The 23,879-nt window shown below is 36.3% G+C and overlaps 3 protein-coding genes and 1 long non-coding RNA gene across 4 annotated transcripts; all 4 read right to left on the bottom strand.

Annotated features, from left to right (window-relative positions):
* Positions 1-2,084: 2,084 nt before the first annotated feature.
* Positions 2,085-4,414, bottom strand: LOC142983129 (uncharacterized). Its single transcript, XR_012960038.1, has 3 exons — positions 4,298-4,414; positions 3,219-3,242; positions 2,085-2,320 (listed from the first exon to the last, which is right to left on the bottom strand). It is a non-coding gene; the product is annotated as an uncharacterized LOC142983129 (long non-coding RNA).
* Positions 4,415-6,366: 1,952 nt separating this feature from the next.
* LOC142980343 (uncharacterized) lies at positions 6,367-8,144 on the bottom strand. The gene is made up of 3 exons (XM_076125706.1): positions 8,017-8,144; positions 7,206-7,316; positions 6,367-6,727 (listed from the first exon to the last, which is right to left on the bottom strand). Exons 1-3 carry the CDS (start codon positions 8,056-8,058, stop codon positions 6,524-6,526), a joined length of 357 nt encoding a protein of 118 aa, XP_075981821.1. The 5' UTR covers positions 8,059-8,144; the 3' UTR covers positions 6,367-6,523.
* A 1,767-nt stretch (positions 8,145-9,911) lies between these two features.
* On the bottom strand, positions 9,912-16,879 carry LOC142977171 (uncharacterized). Its single transcript, XM_076120914.1, has 4 exons — positions 16,721-16,879; positions 15,884-15,994; positions 10,973-11,056; positions 9,912-10,251 (listed from the first exon to the last, which is right to left on the bottom strand). Exons 1-4 carry the CDS (start codon positions 16,775-16,777, stop codon positions 10,027-10,029), a joined length of 477 nt encoding a protein of 158 aa, XP_075977029.1. The 5' UTR covers positions 16,778-16,879; the 3' UTR covers positions 9,912-10,026.
* A 2,098-nt stretch (positions 16,880-18,977) lies between these two features.
* Positions 18,978-21,406, bottom strand: LOC142980252 (uncharacterized). The gene is made up of 5 exons (XM_076125637.1): positions 21,381-21,406; positions 20,745-20,847; positions 20,517-20,627; positions 19,743-19,826; positions 18,978-19,429 (listed from the first exon to the last, which is right to left on the bottom strand). Exons 2-5 carry the CDS (start codon positions 20,784-20,786, stop codon positions 19,202-19,204), a joined length of 465 nt encoding a protein of 154 aa, XP_075981752.1. The 5' UTR covers positions 20,787-20,847; positions 21,381-21,406; the 3' UTR covers positions 18,978-19,201.
* Positions 21,407-23,879: the final 2,473 nt, after the last annotated feature.

Raw genomic sequence — 23,879 nt, 5'->3', positions numbered from 1 at the left:
ATAATTTATTTAGTCATGGAACTTATTAAGTGTTTCAAACACACGAATGAATGCGCACCTAAAAATTAGATAACTTTACATAAAACAGGAGATCATGCATTTTGGGCCGTTTTTTTAAAGTGCCAACAAAAAAAAAGTAGCATATATCGATAGAACTAGCCATTTTCGATCCTACAGGTTTTGTGCCGAACTAACTATTGCTCCGAATGGCTAGCTCTATCGATAAAGGTATGCCATATTTTTTTGTTGGCCGGCACTAAGAAAGGCCCAAAAATGTATGGAGCCTGAATGATCTCCTTTAATTCATTAATGACCCATTGCTGGGAGTCTCCTCCCGTAAAGAGGAAGGGGCCTTGAGTCCATCACGCTGGCCAATTGCCGGTTGAAGACTTTGCATACCTTCAAGAACTATTTTAAAGAACTCTCAGGCATGCAAGGTTGCATCACGGTGTTTTCCTTCACCGTTGGAATATACACATAACTTCGAAAAGTCATTAGTGTGTTGCGTCGGGTTCCAACCTGTAACCACTTGGCTATCACTCGATAATTTTAGATTAAACTAGCTGACCCGCGCAACTTCGCTTGCGTCACATAAGAGAGAATGGATCAGAATTTTCCCCGTTTTTGTAACATTTTTCACTGGTACTCTGCTCCTATTGGTCGTGGCGTGATGATATATAGCTTATAGCCTTCCTCGATAAATGGGCTATCTAACACTGAACGATCGGACTAGTAGTTCCCGAGATTAGCGTGTTCAAACAAACAAACACACAAACAAACAAACTCTTCAGGTTTATAATATTAGTATAGATTAATATAGAGGTACATACACGTACATACAGAGGTACATTACAAACTTCACTAACCTCATTCACATCCATACATCTTGTCATACAGGATAATCATTAATATGTTAATAAATACATGTTATCCATTAGGTACTGTCTCACTGCTAGGTAAGGGTCTCCTCCCGTAATGAGGGATGGATTATGGCTTAGCTTGTTTTGATTTCTACGAGAACTGCAATAAAGAACTGTCAGACATGCAAGGTTGCGTCACGATGCGAAGTTTTACTTCGCAGTTAGGACAGGTGATATTATCTATACTAATATTATAAAGCAGAAGAGTTTGTTTGTTTGTTTGTTTGTTTCAACGCGCTAATCTCAGGAACTACTGTTCTGATTTGAAAAACTCTTTCATTGTTAGATAAACCATTTATCGAGGAAGGCTTTAGTATATAACATCTCGCTACGGCCAGTAGGAGCGGAGTAGCAATGAAAAATGTTACAAAAATGGGGAAAGTTATGACCCATTCTCTCTTATGTGACGCAAGCGAAGTTGCGCTGGTCAGCTAGTTTCTCATATACTTTAAACTTTGAAAAGACGTTGCTGTGTTGCGTCGGCTTCGAACCTTCGATCACTTGCATTGGACGCGCGTGTTTAGACCACTCGGCTATCTGCTCTGATTAAATATGTTTTAAAGAAATAATATCGTTAATTAAAGCTATACTCATTGCTAACATTTTGAAAAAATACGACTCTTACATATTTACTTATTTATTTGATTAAATACTGTGTTGTTGTGCAGAATTCGGCATGAAGCCAGGTTTTTTCCGAGCAACTCGGTAATTGTCTTTAGGTGCATTCTATAGTGTGTACAGGAATATCCACTGCACTGTGACACGACACATTTTTTAAATTTCGAAGCAGTCGTAAAGGGCCAATTCTCGGGACTCTATAGTCCCGAAATTTAAAAGAAACATTGGCGCGGTTACCTTAGATGAACGTCTCCATGCCTCGGAGGGCACGTAAAAAGTCAATCATTTTTTTTCCATTAACGAATACAACTTTTATTTATAGTCAATAACTTATACTCGTACCTTTTTTCATTTATTGATCGATCAAGTCTGAGAATAGACATTATAAATCAAATCTTTTGAACATTGTGGCCAGTTGTGGACTAACGAAACAAAAGATGGTGAAATAAAACAAAAATTGCTTGAATAGTTCCAGATATATTAAATCATCGAAAGGTTGGTCCCATACGATCATCTGTGCATTTATAAAATCGATGTTTACATTCTTCTAAACATGGATCAACCCACCTGCAGCTTTCGCGACAGTCTTTATAGGATGTAAAACAACTATTTGATACGTCTGAAGTCCTTGGAGACGCAACAGTTTTTATTTTTTTAGGTTTTCGAGTAGCTTCTCGATCTATGGGCTTTTTTGACAATTTAGTAGTAGTAGTGGTAGTAGTATATGGTGTAGTAGAAGTCTTATAGTCATAGTAATCGTCATAAACATAAGGCACATCACCCTGTAATAGTAAAATAACATTAATCAACGAAAGGTACGAACTTGAGGCAGCACACTAAATGACTCTTGAAAGTTATTTGTGTATTAGGCAACGGTGGATGAAGTACACGGACGTCTTGGCATTAAATATTTTAGTTATTTAATAGGGAGCCTATTGTCAATCACCGGGCACGTTACAAAACTGCGACGTAACCCTACTTTCACACGGGGGTAAGTTTTGGCGACTCTTATTTCTGTTTGAACTGAAGCTGTACGTGTGTTCATATCGCGCTGTAGTGTCCGACTGCCCCGGATCCGAGCGTCTTCGGATCTTAAAACCGAATGCCCGTGTGAACTCTTCTATAGAAATACATTTACCACTGACCCGTATTCTGCAAAAATACAGCGGGCTTACTCCCGACAGTATCGAGTCGAAAATCAAATTCGATTGGTTCAAACAAATGTCAAATCAAATGTAGTTTCAAACTAGAGCGCATGATTGGACGCTGTTTTTTTATTAAAGGTGACTTATGTGCGAATGTTCTTAAAAATGTTTGATGAAAATCGGTTGAGCCGTTTGAAAATTGTGGCGGGTGAAAGTGGGGATTAACCGAATGTCTGCAAATATACTCGGATGGGTTCTCAAATAGTTTCGTATGATGAGAAAGTTCGTGGTGGGACAATTTGAATGGCTTAACCTATATATGAAATAAAAAATTAATGTATAAAACCTGTGTTTGATCACGCGCTGGTTTGAAATTTAAAACTAGGATTTGACATTTGTTCGAACCGATCGAATTTGATTCCCGACTCGATACTGTCGGGAGCAAGCCAACAGATCCGGCAAAGTAACACACGACTCTGTGTGAACGTAGGGATATGCGCCACAGATAGAAGTTAGTATATTTCTCTCTACTTACGTTTCCCTGAGAATTGCAGAGATCCTGTAAAAATGAAAGCGTTTGATTTTTTAAAGCTACAGTGTAATGTACTATGTACAATCATTATATTATAATAATATATGCAACTGCTTCTGTGGCAAGGTCGCTAGTATATGCGGCTGCCGTGCGAGAGGTCTCGGGTTCAAATTCTGGGTCGGGCCAAAAAGCCTTTTCTGAGATTTTCTGATTAGAATTTCTTAAAGATTGCCCGGAGTTGGGAAGTTGAAGTCGAAGACCTCCGTGCCTCGGAGAGCACGTAAAGCCGTCGGTCCTGCGCCTGACCTCTCACTGGTCGTGTCGGTTATCCGTCCCACCAGACTATGAGAGTGATGGAATAGAGTGCGTACCTGTGTATTGTGCACACACTTGGACACTATAAACAAAGTCCTGCACAGATGGCCAGTTTCAATGAAACTGACCGCCCGCCGTAGCCGTATATCGGCTAGGAGGACATTATTATTTATTGCAATTTAAAACATATAAAATGTTACTTCTAAGACATAACACAAAACAAAGACTAATCCCCGGTTTCTGAGTACATTTAGCGATAGTTTATGTATTCAATAGCGTTTAAACTCATATAAAAACGCGATTGAATAGAAACAATCGCTGAATGTACGCAGAAACAGGGCATTAGTTATTAACTAACTACGATTTGGAATAAGTTTTTTCGTGACTATATCGCTACCAGCAATTAATGTGATCATTAATTTTCTAAAGATGCTCAAACTGCATGCCACCTTCAGTAAACTGTTCGATCCCGTAGTCTGTATCTTATTAGATAGTAGCTTTTGGCCGTGACTTCATCCGTGTGATTTGTGACTTAAGACAACATTTTCATATAAACTTTAATCCCCTATTTTATCCCTACGGTGTAGAATTGATCAAAATACTTTGTTAGCGATTGCCTACGTCATAACATCTACCTGCATGCGAAATTTCAACCCTATCTGTCCCGTGGTTTGGGCTGTGTTTCGATAGATCACTATGTCAGTCAGTCAGGCACCTTTGAGTTATGTTTAGATTAGATATCAAGGTTACCCAATAATAAAACTCACGAAAGAAAGTAGAAAAAGCGAGCCAGTTAAAAGTAAAATATTTTTCATATTTTCAATGTTATATCAATGGATTTTTCAAAAATGCTTGCGTGCATATCTGCTTAGTTAATTGCAAAATAATAATGATAAAAAATAATATTTTTTGTTCATATACTGCCTAATCAATTATGTTCTGACGATGTATGTAATTAATTAGCTTTTCAATAAAGAGAAAATGATCAAAACGTATAGAATACCTAAATCCTAACGCAAACAAAATATTACTCAAACTATGTGTTGCAAAAGGTAAAAATGTGTAAAGAAATACCGTTAAAAGGCTATGGTCGGAATCAGTCCCTAAATATTGTTATTTTAATTTTAAAGATAATCACAATACCAATCTTTGAGCTATTATTGTGAGTATTCTAACAAATACTAGAAAATGACAATCCTTGCCCTTTGTAGTATCAACCCTCTCGCATTCAACGATGTCACGCAAGGAACGATATTCGGACCCTAGTCGCATATGGTCTACAGTTTCAAGGTAAAATATATTATTAACTAGCTTCCGCCGCGTGAAAAGGTTTCCCGTAGTAAAAAGGATCTTGTGTATGAATCTAGGTTAATTTCAGTTCAATCAATCGAAAATCTTAGAAGATTTATCCAAACTTTCATCCCCTATTTTATCCCGTTAGGGGTGGAATTTATTAAAACCCTTGCTCAAGGGATGTTTACGCAATAGCAGCTTTATGTATGCAAAGCCTCAGCACGATCGGTTCAAAATTGACAAACATTCCTACAAAATTTCATCCCCTATTTTATCCCCTTAGGGAATGAATTTATCAAAACCCTTTCTTAGCGGATGCCTACGTTATAACATCTTCCTGCATGCCAAGTTTCAGCCCGATCCGCCTAGTGGTTTGAGCCGTGCGTTGATAGATCACTATGTCAATCAATCAGTCACTCAGTCATCTTTGAGTTTTATATACATATATAGATAGACTATGAAAACAGCTGTCAATTTCGAAGATCTTTGACAGTCGTTAACAGTAGTCAGAAGCTTGAAAGTCTGACAACCAGTCTTACCGAAGGGTATCATGTTAGAACCCAGGTAACTGGGTTGTGGAGGTCAGATAGGCAGTCGCTCCATGTAAAACACGGGTATTCAGCTGCATCCGGTAAGACTGGGAGCCGACTCCAACATAGTTTGGAAGAAAGGCTAAGCCATGAGATAGACTATGAAAACTTGTAGACCAAGCTCTAACATCTTAATTCAGGAATAGGCCTCCTTTTGGGGTTATGCAAGAAAGCCTACTCGACGACTTATACGGTCAAGTAATATCTAATGTAAGTAAGTGAAGTAATCTAATCTGAACAATGAAGTGCGATAAAATGTACGTGCCACTACTTTGACCACCACACTTCTGCCTCTGGTTCAAGACAGTAGGACAAAACTACTTCACCACTACTACAGAGGCAGTCAATCAAATGATAATTAATTTGTTGTTAGCATAATGTGGTGCTGGAGATGTTACTGTGGAATATACACTGCCTAGTGTGGGGACCACGGAATGTCACCGATTGTGTTACTTTTGCAATACGCAAAATGATCTCAATTTCACGTTTTTCATTTTAATTTTCATCACAATTGGTTTTCGAAGGTGTAGGCAAAGATAAATTAAATAATATATGTCTATACCGCCGACAACAATTCGTCGACGTGACGTCAAAAGTTTCGTGACTTTTGCTGTGAATACTCCGTCAACTGTACCACTTTTTCAATCTTATTTTGCATAAAAAATAATTTAGTTTAAGAAACACAACTCCCGCACTAAGAATTGCTCTTCTGTCGCGGGACTTTTACAAACATACAAATAATGGACACAAAATAAAACCAGACCCGAAAGGATCGGATTATTTGAGGATCGCACAAATAATTGTTCCATGTGGGAATCGAATCCACGACATTCCCAAGCAATAGCAGCGGCGTGGCGATCTAAACCACTGCGTCAGAGAGGCACTAAAGTAAAAAAATACTTTTAGACTGTTGCTAGAAGCCAAAAATAAATACACAGTATTGTAGAATTATTTTGAAGTTAATAATTGGTAGTACTTTAATTATTATTTAAAATTTGATTAAAATTCTGTTATGAATGTGTCAATTTATTTCACATTGTTTTTCTTTTTTACTTAATTTGTATACTTTTTAAATTGTCTCTATACATAGTAATTCCAAGCAAAAGTATGTTATTTGTCAAGAAAATCGGTATCCCAGTTACTATCAATACATTGGTAATATCGATGTCTGCATTCTTCCATACACGCATCAACCCATCGGCATTTCTCACGACAACCTCTATATGTGATAAAACAACTTGGTTTTTCCTTTTCTTTACTGGGCTGCTTCTTTTTAGTTCTCTTAGACACACTATTTCTGTGTTCTTTTTTCGACTGAAATGATAATAAATTCATATTATTATAATTAATAACCGAATTTCTATGCCAATCAAAAATTGGTTGAGTAAATTTAGTGGCAATGATTATGGTGTCATGCTGGGAGCGATGTTGGGACCACAGCTGATTAAGCTTTTGATAGTCTCATGCTTTGAAATAGGGACACCGAGTATTGGACAGAAATATTTAAAATGCAGAATATTTCGAGATACATTTCGGCTTGGGTAAATTAATACTGTGTTTCGTACACTATTTTGATATTATCAATGGTAGCTTGTCTTTTACTTTCTGATGATCGGCAACAGATTTTTCACTGGGTGCCACTACACAGTATCAACAACACAAATATAGATAACGAAATCACTTATCAAAAATGAGTCGTTTAATTTGGATCAGAGCAGCCATTTAAGAAGAGTTTGGTGAATCGTGAAGAAGAGTGCAAAATTTGAAGATTTGTACATGGATGTGATCATACAGTGAGGCCGCCATTCAGATTTGTCTGAGCACATGGAGTTTCCAAAGCAATGACTGTCTTAGTAATGGTGATGATCGAAACAGCCTGAACTTTGTTCGATTCATCTTCAATCTGGAAAAGAAACCATGAATCACCATTATATGTATATTATCAAGTATTTGAACAGTCTAACGAAATGTACAAAGAAAACGGTATTGAAATCGGGTAACTCTTTTAACGCCATGTTGCAACAGATACGCTCTTTTTGTTTTGGGAGTTTAAATAAATATAAAAAAGAACTGTACCATGATTCTGTACAGTCGGTAGTATCGAGAGTTTGATTTAAATTTTACTGCAAAAACAGTTCCTTCGGCGTCTGTTAGCGGCGCTGATCAGATTAACAAGTACAATATTTCCATAGTAATCGATAATCAAATCAATTCATCGATAAATCGATAATGGTAGAGTAATAGCGCTGCTGAATGTCAACAAATTCCTGAAACTAGTACCGTAAGTCCGAGATTCAGTGAGCATTTTGTATAATTTCTGTCAATATATTTTGGTACGGCTAAGTGAAATGTAGGTTGAGATCGAGTGCCCAAATGTTTCTATTCTATAAATATTATTGGACAACTCACACACGGTCATTTGATTCCAAACTAAGGAGAGCTTGTACTATGGTAACCAAATAACTGATAAACATACTTAGATACTTCTAAATACATACTTATATAGATAAATCTATGAGCGGCCGATAGGAAGTTTCGACCGTGATAGGAGAGATAGATATTCTAACTAATTATAGATTATAATTAAAAAATTGAATACTTACAAGAATATATAAAATCAGAAAAATAGCAGTAATTATCTTCATATTACCAAATATTATTACTTAAATCTCGAGCACTTTTAGCCGAGACCTAACAGCGCTAAATTTGCCGTAAAACTCATGTGTATATTTACAAGTAATTTATTAATTATATACTAATTATGTATTTAATTATACTATCAATGTAACCAATCGATTTACTTTCCAATTATTTAAATAATTGATTATTTCTGGGCCACATAATATGCCAATAGTTTCATTTAAAACTTCATCGTATGGTTAGTGGTTAACCTGGTGTCAAAGATTTTCAACCCGTCTGAGGGCTTTTAAAATGGCCTAAAGACTGTTATTAAAAACAATACTGAGGCCGAATCTTTAGGTGCCCTCCGAAGTACGAAGACGGCCAGCTCAAATACTACTATACGGCCAACCATCAATAGAAAGTCTGCGCTGAGGTTGCTTAACCGATCGTTTACCGACCGGTCGCCGCAACTAGCCGCAGCGCCTTTATAGATAGAGGCTGGTGACCATTACTAAAAACAATTTGCTATAATTTTGTAGACGCAGTTACATATATAATAGGATACGGGCATCAACACGAACACGCACTTTACCTTGAAATGACTAAAATTTCGGCGTGGGTTGCTAAAACTGCAGGTTTAATCGCTGTGGTCGCAGACTGCAGTCAGCCCGCTACTATGGCGATTAAACATGAAACGCGAAAGTTTCAAGTTATAAACACAGTTATATATATTTTTATTTTTTCATATAACTTAGCTTTAGCTCTATCATCTTAGTTCAAGGAAAAGGCCTCCTTGTACATTACTAAAAAGTTCACTTTGTGAACTATAGCAGCAAAGAATGCACCGATAGGTAAGGACTATTTGCACTGAACTGCTAAACCTACAATGGCATGTGATTATGTGAGGCACACTGCTGACTCTGCTTCATAATTGCTGAATGTACATTTTGATTTTTTTTTCTAAGTTGAAGTATAAGTTGATATGTTATAAATATTTAAATAAATATTTTTTTATGACATTGGTCCAGGGAATCGAACACGTGACCTTATGACCAGCAGGATAATGGAAGAGAACACTAGCGAAAGCGCGATAGAGGCAGTTAACCAAATGATAATGATAATTATATTATTGGTCTCTACAATCACACATGATTTTCCTGGTGTAGGCAACACATGTATAAATTCACCAACATGTGTTCGAAGCGCGGTGACTTTTAATGTGTACACTCAATCAATTTTTTTTTTAAAGACATCTCCCGCACTAAGAATTGCTCTTGTGTCGCGGGGACTTTTGATGTTTGTACACACCAACAACGGACACAAAGCATAACCAGACCCGAAACAATTATTTGTGGATCGCACAAATAATTGCTCCGTGTGAGAATCGAACCCAAGACCTCCCGACTCAGTGGTATTGGCGTGGTGACCTAAACCATTGCGCCACGGAGGCAGTCATTTAATACAATTGTAGCGACAAATGCAAGATTGTGTTTACACTGCCACTTGCAATTCTTAATATTTTGCATACAAATTAAACTGAGTCAAAAACAAATATACAGTACCTCGATTCTCTACCACTATAGACTACCGACAACCGGCTAGCTATCGACATTTGACATTTAGAATGTACTGCCAAAATGTTTCCTACGACACCCGTCAGAGGCGCTGATCAGATTTTCATACAACATTTCTCGATGACAGTTCGGTTGTCGGTAGTCGATAGTAGAAGAGAATCAAGCTACGGTAGTTGTGGAATTACTTTGAAGTTAATAATTGGTAGTAATTTGAAAAATGTTGTTGAGAATATGTATTTTTTTTGTCTTAATTTATTAATTTTCAAATTATGTATATTTATGGTTAATATGAAACAAGAGTATGTTATTCTAGCTGTTTTTATTATATTTCTAAATCTTGTCTTCATCAAGGAAATCAGTATCCCATAGTATCGTTGTAGTTGTAGGTTCGTCAAACAAAAGCATGTTATTCTGTTTTTACCATTCCATTTCTTGCTTTATGTCTTCTTCAAGAAAACCAGTATCCCAGTTACTATCGATACATTTATAATATTTCTGTCTGCATTCTTCCATACACGCGTCAACCCATCGACATTTCTCACGACAAGTTCTATATGTACCAAAACAATCTGATTTTAGTTTTTGTTTACCGGGCTTCTTTTTACTTTTCTTACACACACGTTTTTTGTATCCCTTTTTAGACTGAAATGATAATAACATATTATTACGAGTATTTAAACAATAATTGAATTACTGTACAAATAAAAAATGGTCCATATTAACGAAATTAGTGTAAATGTTTATGGTGTCACGCTGGGAGTAATGTTGGGACCACAGTCGATGAAGCCTTTGATAACTTGTCTAATGCTTTGAAACAGTGACTCCCAGTCATGGCCTATCTTAAATGGTGTACGGAATCGTTTTAACTGTAAAATATTTCGATATACAGTTCGACTTGGGTAAATTACTACTAGGTGTCGCTCACTCTTGTGATATTTTCAATGGTAGCTTTTAGTGTTTGATGACTGCCAACAGACTTGCTACCGGATGCCATTGCACAAAATGGATTGATTAATTTGGATCAGGCCAACGAGGAATAGTACTTTTTTACCCAATGTCTTGTATATTTGTATGTAATTTTACTAAATCCATTGCAAATGTCATCAAAGTCGGTTCTGTGGTTTAACCGTAAAACTATACTGTAGTGCGATTCTGTACAGTCGGTACTGTCGAGTATCGAAAGTTTGACATTTAGTATGTACAGCCAAAATAGTCTCTACGACTCCCGTTAGAGGCGCTGATCAGATTTTCATACAAAATTTCTCGATAACAAGCCGGTTGTCGGTAGTCGATAGTAACCGAGAATCGAGCTACAGATTATTGTACTTATAATATAAATATGAAAGTATAAATAATATATTACATGCACAAGAAAAGAAACGCTCTTGACGATTGTACTGCAGGATTCCATCAAAGCTTTGCTAATACTCATTTCGTTCATATTGTACTGAAAAATAAAAATGAAATAAATCGACGATAGCGAGTTTGTAGTAAACAAAGACAAACAAACACCACTTTTTCAACAGCCATTGCATTCAGTCAGCCTTGCCTTTCTTCCAACTATGTTGGAGGCAGGTTCCATTCGCACAGGATGCAGCTGAATACTACTAATTTTACATGGAGTGCTACTGCCTATCGGACCTCCACAACCTATTTACCTAGGATATAACACGACACCTCTCGGTAAGACTGATGTCAGACTTTCAAGCTTCTTACTACCGGTAAAGACTTAAAATAAATCACAATGTTTAGAATACTTAAACAAACTGTAGAATGAGAAACTTATCACTTGATTGTCAAAGTTCTTTGTAAATGACAGCCAGGACCCACAATTTAACATGCCTTCCGAAACATGCAGGATCTCGTAAAGTACAATATGTTCACCCATCCACACAACAACCTCAGCAAGCGTAGCTCAACCTGATAGATCGATCCGCGTGGCTATTGCTGCTAAGCAAGACCGATTGCAATCGGTCAAAAACAGAAAAATATTTAATTATCTATTTATTACTTACAAGCACTGCTTAGTTTAGAATTACAGAATTGCCTTGAGGTTTTCCAAAGATATTTATTTATTTAGAATGGACCAACTCACACTCGATCATCTGATTTGAAAACCAGCGTCAAGCATTTATGGCGCTTGACATCAAGCTGATCTGGGTACCTATTTCTATGTACAGCTATGACACGCATCCTTAACCATTTTATACCGTGTTGTACTATATATTTTTCTTGTGTGTCTGTTCTGGTTTTACTAAATTAAACTTTCTTCTTTCTTTGATTTAATAGTAATCAAAGTTTGACAGACAACCAGACCAGACAACTAATAAATTTCCTCTAGTTATAAATACATTTACAGCTAGGTTTAGAACGAATACTTGTGCTCATCACACAAATACCTGTCCTGGGTGGTATTCGAACCCTCTCCACGGAACCCTAATGTTTTTTTTTTAACCCAAGGCAGGGGTTTCCTCCTATACTAGGGGAAGGGTTAGGTCTTGAGTCCACCACGCTGACAAATTGCGGGTTGGGGACTTTGCAATAAATTTATAAACAAATTTTTTGGCACACAAGGTTTCATCACGAAGTTTTCCTTCACCGTTAGAGCAAGTGATAATTATCTATACTTATAATAAATCTGTAGAGAGGTCAATTCTGTACATTGAATATATTTAAAAAAAAACCAATGGGGGATGTTTAGTAACGGATACTGATACCGAATCTGCAATTTATAATTTTCTTTTCTGTCTGTCTGTCTGTCTGTCCTCCGTCTGTATGTGTCGCTATCACGTAAAAACTACCGGATAGAACGCACTGAAATTTGCTATATGCATAGAATAAGTAGTGGAGCAGTTCCTAGGATACTTTTTATCGCATAATTTTTCATAGATTTTTAGAAAATTGAAAAAAATACGTAGAAATCTTTCGAACCTGCGTTTCCCTAAAGATACCATAGATGGCGTTGCGAATCCATTTCACAACATTCGCAATATAGTTCGCGGCGCCTGCCGTATCGATACCTGTTGTTCGCACCAACCAATAGATGGCGTATAGTCCGCAACAAAGCATGTTTTTCCTAATTAATTTATTTTGATTGCTTTATTGTAAAAAAAATACCTTTGAAACAGGCTATACATTTATAAGATTTTCAAACATAAATGTTGTATGATTTATTACACAAAAATGTTGGTTTACGAGGGTCCGGTGCGGTCGGGATATCCTAGGTGGCAAACCGAATAATTTCGTTTGTGGTCGTTGTTCGCCGCTACTAACAGATGGCGTTGTAGTTCGTAACACATAACCAAATTAATTGGTTGCATTAAGGAAATAAATTGGATAGCTATGCAACAGACTATAGGTAAGTTTTAAAAAATAAACAACGGATGATATATAAAAAATAATTACGGGTTACGCGGTTCCGGACGTATCATCGCAAGTACCTATACATTATTAAGCATAAAATGTGTTTAGGCATCATTAGTTCAGAAAAATACCTCACATAAAATTCAAGGGCGTACAAAACTCATACCGGAAGGTCGACCAACAATGTTTCAATTTAAATACGAATCATTTAAAACTGAGTACGAACTCAGTGACCAATTATACATGGTTTGAACACAAAAGATATACCTACTCTTTGAGTATGGTAATACAGTGATGTTTGGAAATATGCGTCAAATTTACACTTTCACGGATAATTTTCCTGTATCAGCGCCTTCTACACTCCAGCAGAGTCCGGCAGTCTTGCCCCCACCCCAATTCCAAATTTCCATATTGCATAGTACTCATCATCGCTCTAATTTCCCCTCTAAATTTCCTATTGAATTTTTAAGAAGAGCCAAGGTCAGGCAAGCGGTCCTAAAAATGCCTAGCCAAATCTATGGCAACCCTAATCAATGTAGGATAATATGTATTTTGGAATTAAAATCTAAGTAGTTCTATGTTTTGCTTTTTATTTTCAGGAGAACGACCCAGTAACCCAAGTGAATTCTAAACCTAGGTCAATGGCCTTACATTAAAAAAAATTGTAACGTTATTCACAATATCCTTTTTGTACTAAGTATGTTTTTTTTATCTGATTAACATTTAGGATATTTATAATATTAAAAAAAAAAATCGAATCGCCTTTTTGGAATAAACGTATAATTTTGTCATGCATAATAATTGCGTTCGTGGCCGAAGTAGTAACATAACAAGTTAGAACTTTTGTTTTGTCATGAGAGAGTAAGTTCAAATCCTAACGAGTGACATTTCATTTTTGTACAATTTATTTATTTTTTAAAATTTTGTGTTAATTTTTTTAGGTGATTTAATTCAATGTTATCATTTTTTGACATATTTTTTTATTTAAATAACATTTTTATCACAATATTGAGTGAGCGAATATTTTTGTTGTCATAAATTCCGCAGTCTTTTGAAAGTATAAGTAGGTACCTACTTGGTTATTCAATATTTTAAATCTTAATCTAAATTATTAATCTATTTTTAATAGGATAGTTAGCTGCCTGCTGCAAAAAAAAATCTCTAAGATTCATTTAGTACGATCATAATATGAAATTTTATTACTCATTAATAGTCATTTATTTCAAACCCACAGCGATTCTAATGTACCGCCTGGGTATAAATATAGGTATTCTTATCTATATCTATATCTATATCTATACTCTATACTTATATAATAAATCTGTAGAGAGGTCAATTCTGTACATTGAATATATTTAAAAAAAAACCAATGGGGGATGTTTAGTAACGGATACTGATACCGAATCTGCAATTTATAATTTTCTTTTCTGTCTGTCTGTCTGTCTGTCCTCCGTCTGTATGTGTCGCTATCACGTAAAAACTACCGGATAGAACGCACTGAAATTTGCTATATGCATAGAATAAGTAGTGGAGCAGTTCCTAGGATACTTTTTATCGCATAATTTTTCATAGATTTTTAGAAAATTGAAAAAAATACGTAGAAATCTTTCGAACCTGCGTTTCCCTAAAGATACCATAGATGGCGTTGCGAATCCATTTCACAACATTCGCAATATAGTTCGCGGCGCCTGCCGTATCGATACCTGTTGTTCGCACCAACCAATAGATGGCGTATAGTCCGCAACAAAGCATGTTTTTCCTAATTAATTTATTTTGATTGCTTTATTGTAAAAAAAATACCTTTGAAACAGGCTATACATTTATAAGATTTTCAAACATAAATGTTGTATGATTTATTACACAAAAATGTTGGTTTACGAGGGTCCGGTGCGGTCGGGATATCCTAGGTGGCAAACCGAATAATTTCGTTTGTGGTCGTTGTTCGCCGCTACTAACAGATGGCGTTGTAGTTCGTAACACATAACCAAATTAATTGGTTGCATTAAGGAAATAAATTGGATAGCTATGAAACAGACTATGTGGTAAGTTTTAAAAAATAAACAACGGATGATATAAGTATAAAAAATAATTACGGGTTACGCGGTTTCGGACGTATCATCGTAAGTATACATTATTACGCGTCTGAAGAGCTCCGGCGCAGATAGGACCTATAATAATATTCTGAATCTAGACGGGTAAGCAATGGTCAGTCTATAATAAGGTATTATATTTTACACTGTAAACTGGTACGGATACAGACGAGAGCGGAAAAGAAGGTAACCACAGGAAATCAGCCCTGCCTGAGCCTGTGTCACATTGTGTGCCCTTCGGGTCCCTTTCGTAAATAACCATTAGATCTATGACAAAAGAGTTGTTAACATTTTTATGTGTAGGTGTATCGAGTGCTTCGCAATTCGCGTGCTCAAACGAATAAGCAACAGTACGAAATTCACGCGAGCGGAGCCGCACGGGTCAGCTAGTTTCTAATAAATACATAACTTAGAAAAGTCGCGTTCGAACCTGCAACCACTTGCGTTATATTTTATTTGGTGATATCGTCAATAGTGTTCAATTGTATTTAAAATTATCCAAAAAATTAATTGAAATATTTACACAAAAAATCCGAATTGGTGCAGCCTTTTTATTATGATTTTTATAGATGGACTAGAGGCCGCCCGCGACTTCGTCGCGTGGAAACATCTCCCGTGTGAATCCCGATCCCTCGAAAATTCCGAGATAAAAAGTAGCCTATGTGTTATTCTGTGTCTTCAACTACCTATATACCAAATTTCATTGTAATCAGTTCAGTAGTATTTGCGTGTAAGATTAACAAACATCCACACATACATACATACACGCTTACGTACATTCTCACAAACTTTCGCATTTATAATATAGGATGTTGTCATACCGTGTAGCCGCCATTCAGTTTTGTCTGAGCACATGGAGTTAACAATGCACTAGCTGTATTCGAAACAGTGATGGGCGTTTCAGCCTGAACTTTGTTTGATTCATTGTCAATCTGAAAAAAAACATGTCGATTCAAATTAAGACGATTATTATCAAATACTTTTATTGTACTTAAAATATAGAGTAAGAATTGAATTGATCCCTTTAGCTTTTATATAAAGAACAGTATTGAAGTTTAGTAACGTTGTTTCTTTTTTGTATCAAAAATATCTGCACCGCTGTAACTGGCACTGATCAGATTCTATTTACAAATTCTTAATAGTCGAGCCTGGTACAGATTTGCGCTACTGAATGTCATCAAAATCCTGAACCTAGTACAGTAAGTCTGAGATTCCATTCAGATCAGATTTTTTTTTATTATTGTCGTTATATTTCATTGCTAGCTTTTACCCGCGACTTCGTCAACCACCTTAATTTTCCCATTATGCGTAATTTTCCCGGGGTAAAAAGTATCCTATGTCCTTTCTCGGGTAAAAAAATATCTCCATACCAAATTTCATGCAAATTGGTTCAGTAGTTTAGGTGTGATTGAGTAACAGACCCACAGACAGACAGACAGAGTTACTTTCGCATTTATAATATTAGTATGGATTTTTATTGCAGTTAGTAATAAGGTAGGAGTTAGTAAATTAAGTGGGCTGCAATGGCTCAGATAGGACGGGAATCACATGCCCAAATGTCTCTATTCTATAATCGGACAGAAAGAAGTTTAGGTCGTCACAGGGTAGTAAAATATTTTAACTAATTATTATTTACCATAAAGATAATAAATACTTACAAGAATATATAAAACCAGAAAAATTGCAGTAATTATCTTCATATTACCAAATATCATCACTTAGGTCGCGAACACTTTAGTCGAAACCTAACAGTGCTTATATCTGAATTGACCGCAAGACTTATATTTTAACATTTTTTTTAAATTACGTACATACTAATTGTGTACTTAAATTATATTATCGATGTAACTAATCGATTTTCTTTCTAATTATTTAAATAATCGATTATTTCTGGGCCATTCATCAAAATAATTTTCTTCTACTTTTTATAATTGCGCTGAAAGTAATTAATTAATTTGTAATTTATTTTAGTAATTAATTTGCAACATTACGCTTGTTAATAGAAAAAAATCAATATTGATGTATAGATTTTGTGGAAAAGAACTAAACAATTAGACGTGATAAATGCACTTAAAGCCAATTTTATGCGATTGTATCCTATCCTACTAATATTATAAATGCGAAAGTTTGTGAAAATGTATGTATGTATGTATGTACGTATGGATGTTTGTTACTCTTTCACGCTAATAATATTGAACCGATTACGATGAAATTTGGTATATAAGTGGTTGAAAACCCAGAATAACACATAGGCTCCTTTTTATCCCGGAGTTTCCGAGGGATCAGAAGTTACGCGGGAAGGATATTTCACGCGGACGAAGTCGCGGGTGGCCCCTAGTTCTTAAATATCATTGCGATTGCAACCATCTGGTTCCAGTCAAAAAAAAAACGACTTTAAGGCTAATTTTGTTTTGGCCGAAACCTGCTAGTAGATTTCCTTTAAAGTGGCCGTTCGGGGGACAGAGACCGCGACCCGCTACCTACATATGCTCTACTAAACAAACAAGACGTGTCAATGTTGACAAAGTAAAGCATTTTGAAGGAAAATGAACTGTAGCTCGATTTTCTACTACTATCGACTACCGACCACCGACCTTTCATCGAGAAATGTTGTATGAAAATCTGATCAGCGCCTCTGCCGGGCGTCGTAGGAAATATTGTGGCAGTACATTCTAAATGTCAAAATTTCGATAGCTAGCTGGTTGTCGGTAGTCGATAGTGGTAGAGAATCGAGGTACTGTATACTAAATTCCTCAGACATTAAATGTAAGCCGAAAATATTTTATACATGTAAACGAAGTCACGATACATTATAAACTAGCTACACAAAAATCATTTAACCAAACTCAATTGAACCGGTAGAAAATTGTATCACCGTGGTATGTTCCCGACATGTGTTAATTAATTTCTTTATTCAATTAAGACAACTGAAGCGAAGTGCGGGATATTACGTGGCTTCACAATATACTACCTTTTTGCGGAAAATGTTATTTAATATTTGGAAACAAGTTTTTTTTTATACTACCTCTACGAGTATCGAGTGTCTGACATTTAGAATACTCTATAATAGTTCCTTGAAGCCGGCGATGATAAATTTTTGTATTAATACCCTAGGGGCACTGATAAATTTTGTAAAAAAAATATTCTGTTACCCATAGAGACTAAAATTAAATAGTATATCTCATATTTATGTAATTGTACGTTTTGTCAATGAGCAGAGTGTTTCCTTGTTGGGTGCGAGAAAAGCCTGAGATTCTGTCTATTTATTTTTTCCTTTTTAACAATTGTATATTATACATATTGCAATATCCTACCAGTGGATAGTCGCAAATATTCAACAACCAAATTCAAATTAACACTCTTTTTATTTTGCCTAGAAAATATCAACATTTTTAGATATTACTTTCCTTCCAACACTCCCTCTCACACAATAACAACAATATCTCTATTACCAAAATCCTGTCAAAACTCTTAAACTTTACTCAAAACAATGTCGCAATTTAACGCGAGAATTTTAACAAAGTAAGTCGAGTACCGACTTTAAAGTCGCCCGGCTTAAAGCCGTCCGGCTCTCAAGTCGTTTCGCTACTTTATGAACATTTAAACATTTATTAATTGTTGTAACCTGGTCGTAACGTATTTTGTACAGTTTGTTTAATAAGTGATATGCCTTTTAACTCCGCTAGTAAAACTGTGTATTTTGAATGTTTAGTTAAAAAGACGCTTATAGCCATATACGTCATATCTTCCTAAAAGTAGAAGGTAAGAACCAATTTGAAACTGAGTACATAAGTGAACATACAAACTTAAAATGGCGAAAATCATTACAAGCACCTTTTTTTAAGCGTTAAGTATTTTAGAAGATTATTTTTGCTAAAGTGAATAGGTTTTTCAATAAAACTTATATAATTGAATGTAAAACATTATATTAAACTCTGACGAATCAAAGCTGGCACCTGGCTTAACATTCAATGTGTTTTACCTAAATAATAAAAAAGTAAATAAAACAGCATCGATTTCTCTAGGTATTTCATCTTTATCAGCGGGTCATGCTCTCTCCTCATGCTCTATGTAGACATATATTATATTCTCGTTGTAGTTGTAGGTTCGTCAAACAAAAGCATGTTATTCTGTTTTTACTATATTCTCAATTTTTGCCTTCTGTCTTCTTCAAGAAAACCAGTATCCCAGTTACTATCAATACATTTGTAATATCGCTGTCTGCATTCTTCCATACACGTTTCAACCCATCGACATTTCTCACGACAACCTCTATATGTTGCAAAACAACCTGATTGGAGTTTTAGTTTACTGGGCGAGGTCGGTTTAGTTTTCTTACACACACGTTTTGTGAATCCTTTTTTCATCTGTAATGATTATAACATAATATAACCTTCAAGGAAATAAATAAATAAATATTATAATTAATCGAATTTCCGTACAAATAAAAAATTGGTTCTTAGTTTATACTAACTACATTACATAGATATTCACATTAAAATATTAATTCTCTTGTGCTGCTGTTTGTGAGTTGATTATTAAAAAAGCAGCCTGTTAATCCCTATTCTTTTACGATATCCATGGTAAATTATATAAGCCGGTTCAGTGGTTTTGCCGTGAAAGTTCTAGACTGATTATGGTACTGATAGGATAAAAATATAAGTACAAATAATATATTACATGCACAAGATAAGAAACGCTTCTGAGGACTGTATTGCAGGCTTCTGCCATAGCATTGTCAATTTTCGTTTGGATAATACTGTACTGAAAAAAAAACAAACGAAAACGAATTAAATATACGACAACTGTTTTGTAGTAAAACAGAGCTGTCTTTGTTTTACTACCAACATTTTTGTCCAACAACACCTTCACAACAGCCACGTAAAGGTCTCGGATTGCAATCAATCAAGCTATCGTTTTTTCCAACAATGTAATTGGATTCAGCTTCTATTCTCACTTGATGCAGCTGAGTACCAGTTTTTTTACACAAACGACTGCCTATTAGACCTCCACAATATCTCTCGGTAGATTGTTGTCAGACTTTCAAGTTTCTGACTACCGGTAACGACTGTCAAAGTCCTTTGTAGATGACACTCACAACTTAACATGCCTTGCGTATATATGTGATAACCATCCTTATATACTTAATGTATAATAGAATACTGGTTACTCCAACTGCCATCACACACTACGGCGATTGGAGAAACCAAAGTATGAGGGTGGATGAACATTCGTCCGCCTCATATACACGAAGTCCTGTCATCGCTGCTCGTGCTGCCTGCCAGCACGACGTGCAACGAGCGTGCGGCGAGTGCAACCTGCGCCGAAACGTTAAACGTTTAACGCGAACAAGCATTTTAAGGTAAAATGCTTGTTCGCGTTAAATCCCGTATTCTATTATACATTAAACATTCAACGCGAGAGTTTAAAAGATATAATTCAATATGATCATACCAAGTAGCCGCCATTCAGTTTTCTCTGAGCACATGGAGTAAATATTGAACTAGCTGTATTAGCAACGGTGATAGTCGAAACAGCGTTAACTTTGTTTGATTCATGGACAATCTGAAAAAAACCATGACGATAAAAATTAAAATGATTATTATCAGATATTTGAGCCGTCAGATGACAGTTAAATAACCTAGCTTATTATTATTTATAATTCAAAAAATAAATACTCACAAGAATGTGTAAAACTAGAAAAATAGCAGTAATTATCTTCATATTACCAAATATTATTACTAAGGTCAGGATCTCTTTAGCCGAAATCTAACAGTGCTGATACCTGAATTGACCAAAAAACTTATATTTATTAACAAGAAATATGTTAATTACTTAATTACTTATGTGCTTAAATTATAGGTGTTATCGATGTAACCGATCAATTTTAATTCCAATTATTTGAATAATCGATTATTAGTAAGCCATTTATCAGAATGATTTTCTTTTTTATTTTTTTAATTATGCAGTTATTATAATTAGTACTTTATCTTAGTAATTAATTTGCAACATATTTTTTGTTTTATGGTTAATGGTAAATTCTGGTAAATGTAATAATCGCACGATGTGGAAAAAATAATGCCTCGAAAATGTACCAACACAAGGAACACATTTCGACAACATTTATATTACGTTCCTTCCAACACTCCCTCTCACACAATAACAACAATATTCTATTAGCAAAATCCTGCCAAAACTCTTAAACTTTACTTAAAACAATGTCGCAATTTTAACGCGAAAATTTTGACAACGTAAGTCGAGTACCGACTTTAAAGTCGCCCGGCTTAAAGCCGTTCGGCTCTCAAGTCGTTTCGTTACTTTATGAACAAGTTGTTACAAGTAGACGTTAAAATCTGCGGCACAGGTGGTGCAATGGCCAATGACAAGAATTGCTTGAGACTTCGCTTTAAAATACGTGTTTTATAGCCACAGTTGCTACTACGAGTTTACGAAAGTGATATTTTATGAGTGAAAACTATTGTCGTAATGTTGCAGTCTAGAAAGTTTGAAGAAAGTTTGATGCAGAAGAATGAATGTTTTATGTATGCTACTTTGTCGGTTGTACTCGCTTGTTGGTAAATGAAGGGGTGAATAACCTCTAGTGCAACAAGTCTGAGTGCTACAACGCTTAGGAGAATAGGTAAGAAGGCAGTTTCGGTTGCTCTCTATAAATAAAACATAGTATGTTGAGCTACATCATCGTAACTTGTCGGTGGTATCGCAGAAATTATTTTATTAAGTTGAAAGACTCCCAGGAATAACTTTTTGACTAACTATTCACAACCTTCATAAATCATTATTTTTGCATATATTTTTGTTTTCTATCCCCTTAAATACCTTCTCCGTGCCTTCAAACAAATGTGCCAAGAAGAAAATTAGTCAAGTGGTTAACCTGGTCACCTCGCTCGCTAATCGCTCACTATCACAACGTAACCTAGTAACGGTCCGTTTGTTTACGCTTTTTATCTCGATTGGTTGGCCTCACTTTACAAGTTAGGTTAGGTTAGGTTTCCTGGGCTTTTTCCGCACTTAGCCTCTTAAATGGGCCTTTGTGCGTGTATCTACCCTCTCTTATTGTTGCGTTGATTCGCCCTCACTCCAGCCATCCTAGTTCTTCCCAGAACTTCAGTAGCTTTTTCAAGTTGCTGCAGGCTTCCTGGAGTGTTGTTGTCAATATTTTTGTTCGCGCTCGTTGGTCCGCCACGCTGTTGCATTCCACTAGTACATGTTGTGGTGTTTCCTCTGCCTCCATGCATCCTCTGCACAGAGGGCTGTCCGTCACGCCTATTGTACATAGATGTTTGTTTAGGGGACAATGGCCGGTTAGGATTCCTATTACCTTGCGTATTTTGTCCCTTTTTAGACTGATAAGGTTGCGGGCAAGATTCTTAGGTGCCACCGGAACTGCAGCCTTAGTTTGCCTGCAACCTTTGCTGTTGTTCCATTCTTTTAGGTGTTTCGCTTCGGTGTTTCTGTTCAGCCAAGATTTAATTTGTGCTTGGGGGATAGGCAGTAGTGGTTCCGGTCCAAGTACTGTTCCATTTGATCCCCTTTTAGCTAGTTCATCAGCTGCATCGTTTCCCATTGAATTGCTGTGCCCTTTGATCCATTGCAGGGTAACTGTGTTCGTACGTGCAATAGCCTGGAGCGCATTATGGCATTCCAGAACAAGGGCAGATGTTATAACGTTATTTTGTAAGGCTTGTAGCATGGATGCACTGTCCGAGACAATTTTTATTTTAAAGTCTCTGACATCTCTGGCTGCGACTGCTTGTGCTGCCTTAGTGATTCCTATACATTCTGCTTGGAAGATTGTATTTAGTTTGTCTAGGGTGGCTGATATTTTGATATTTAGATCGTTCGAGAAGACGCCGGCTCCTGTACCAAATGCGGTTTTGGATCCGTCAGTGTATATCCTAACTTCGTTGATGCCAGAGTCATCTTTAGATTCCTCTTTGAGTTGGATATTGTATCTTCTGTCAAAAACGTGGTGACATGGCGTTTTATCTGTAGGTGCATCGAGAAGTGGTATTTCCTTCAAGATACATTGCAGAATTTTGGTGTGTGTTGTTTCTGGGTTCTGCTGCCATAGCCCGTTTGCTTTTAGTCTTAAGGCAGCCGCTTGTGCCTCCTCCTGTATAACCAAATCTAAGGGCCTGAGGTTTAGGAGGTACTCAAGTGCATTTGATGGAGTGGTTTTCATGCATCCAGTGGTGGCTACACATGCTAGGCGTTGTGTGCTCTGGAGTTTTGTTTTTACCGTTGTCAGTTGTGTTCTGGGCCACCATACAACTGCTCCGTAGGTGATAGAAGGTCTGATAACTGATGTGTATAGCCAGAGTGTTATGTTTGGGTTGAGACCCCATTTGTTACCAACCATTCTTCTACACTGGCCGAACGCTATGCAGGCCTTCCTAGTTTTTGCTTCAATATGACTCGCCCAATTCAACTTGTTGTCAAGAACCATGCCCAGATATTTCACTTGAGTTGACAGGGTGAGTTTGGTGTTAAATAGTTTTGGTAGTTCGAGGTCCGGTAACTTCCTTTTGTTGGTGAAAAGGATAAGTTCTGTTTTTTTGGGGTTTACTGATAGTTGGTGTTCTTCACACCAGTTTTCTATAATCTGAAAAGCTGAGCGCATTATTTTGCATAGTACGTTTTCAGCTGTCCCATTTATCAGTATTGCTAGGTCATCTGCATATCCAATAGTAGTGTACCCTTTTTTGTTTAGACTAGTTAGGAGGCTATCAACTACTATGTTCCATAGAAGCGGTGAAAGGACGCCTCCCTGGGGGCATCCTCTGACCACTTTTGCTC

The sequence above is a fragment of the Anticarsia gemmatalis genome, chromosome 1 (genome assembly GCF_050436995.1).
Source record: "Anticarsia gemmatalis isolate Benzon Research Colony breed Stoneville strain chromosome 1, ilAntGemm2 primary, whole genome shotgun sequence".
NCBI lineage: Eukaryota > Metazoa > Arthropoda > Insecta > Lepidoptera > Erebidae > Anticarsia > Anticarsia gemmatalis.
Note: the sequence above shows the minus strand (reverse complement) of the source record. Positions and strands in the feature narration are given on the sequence as shown.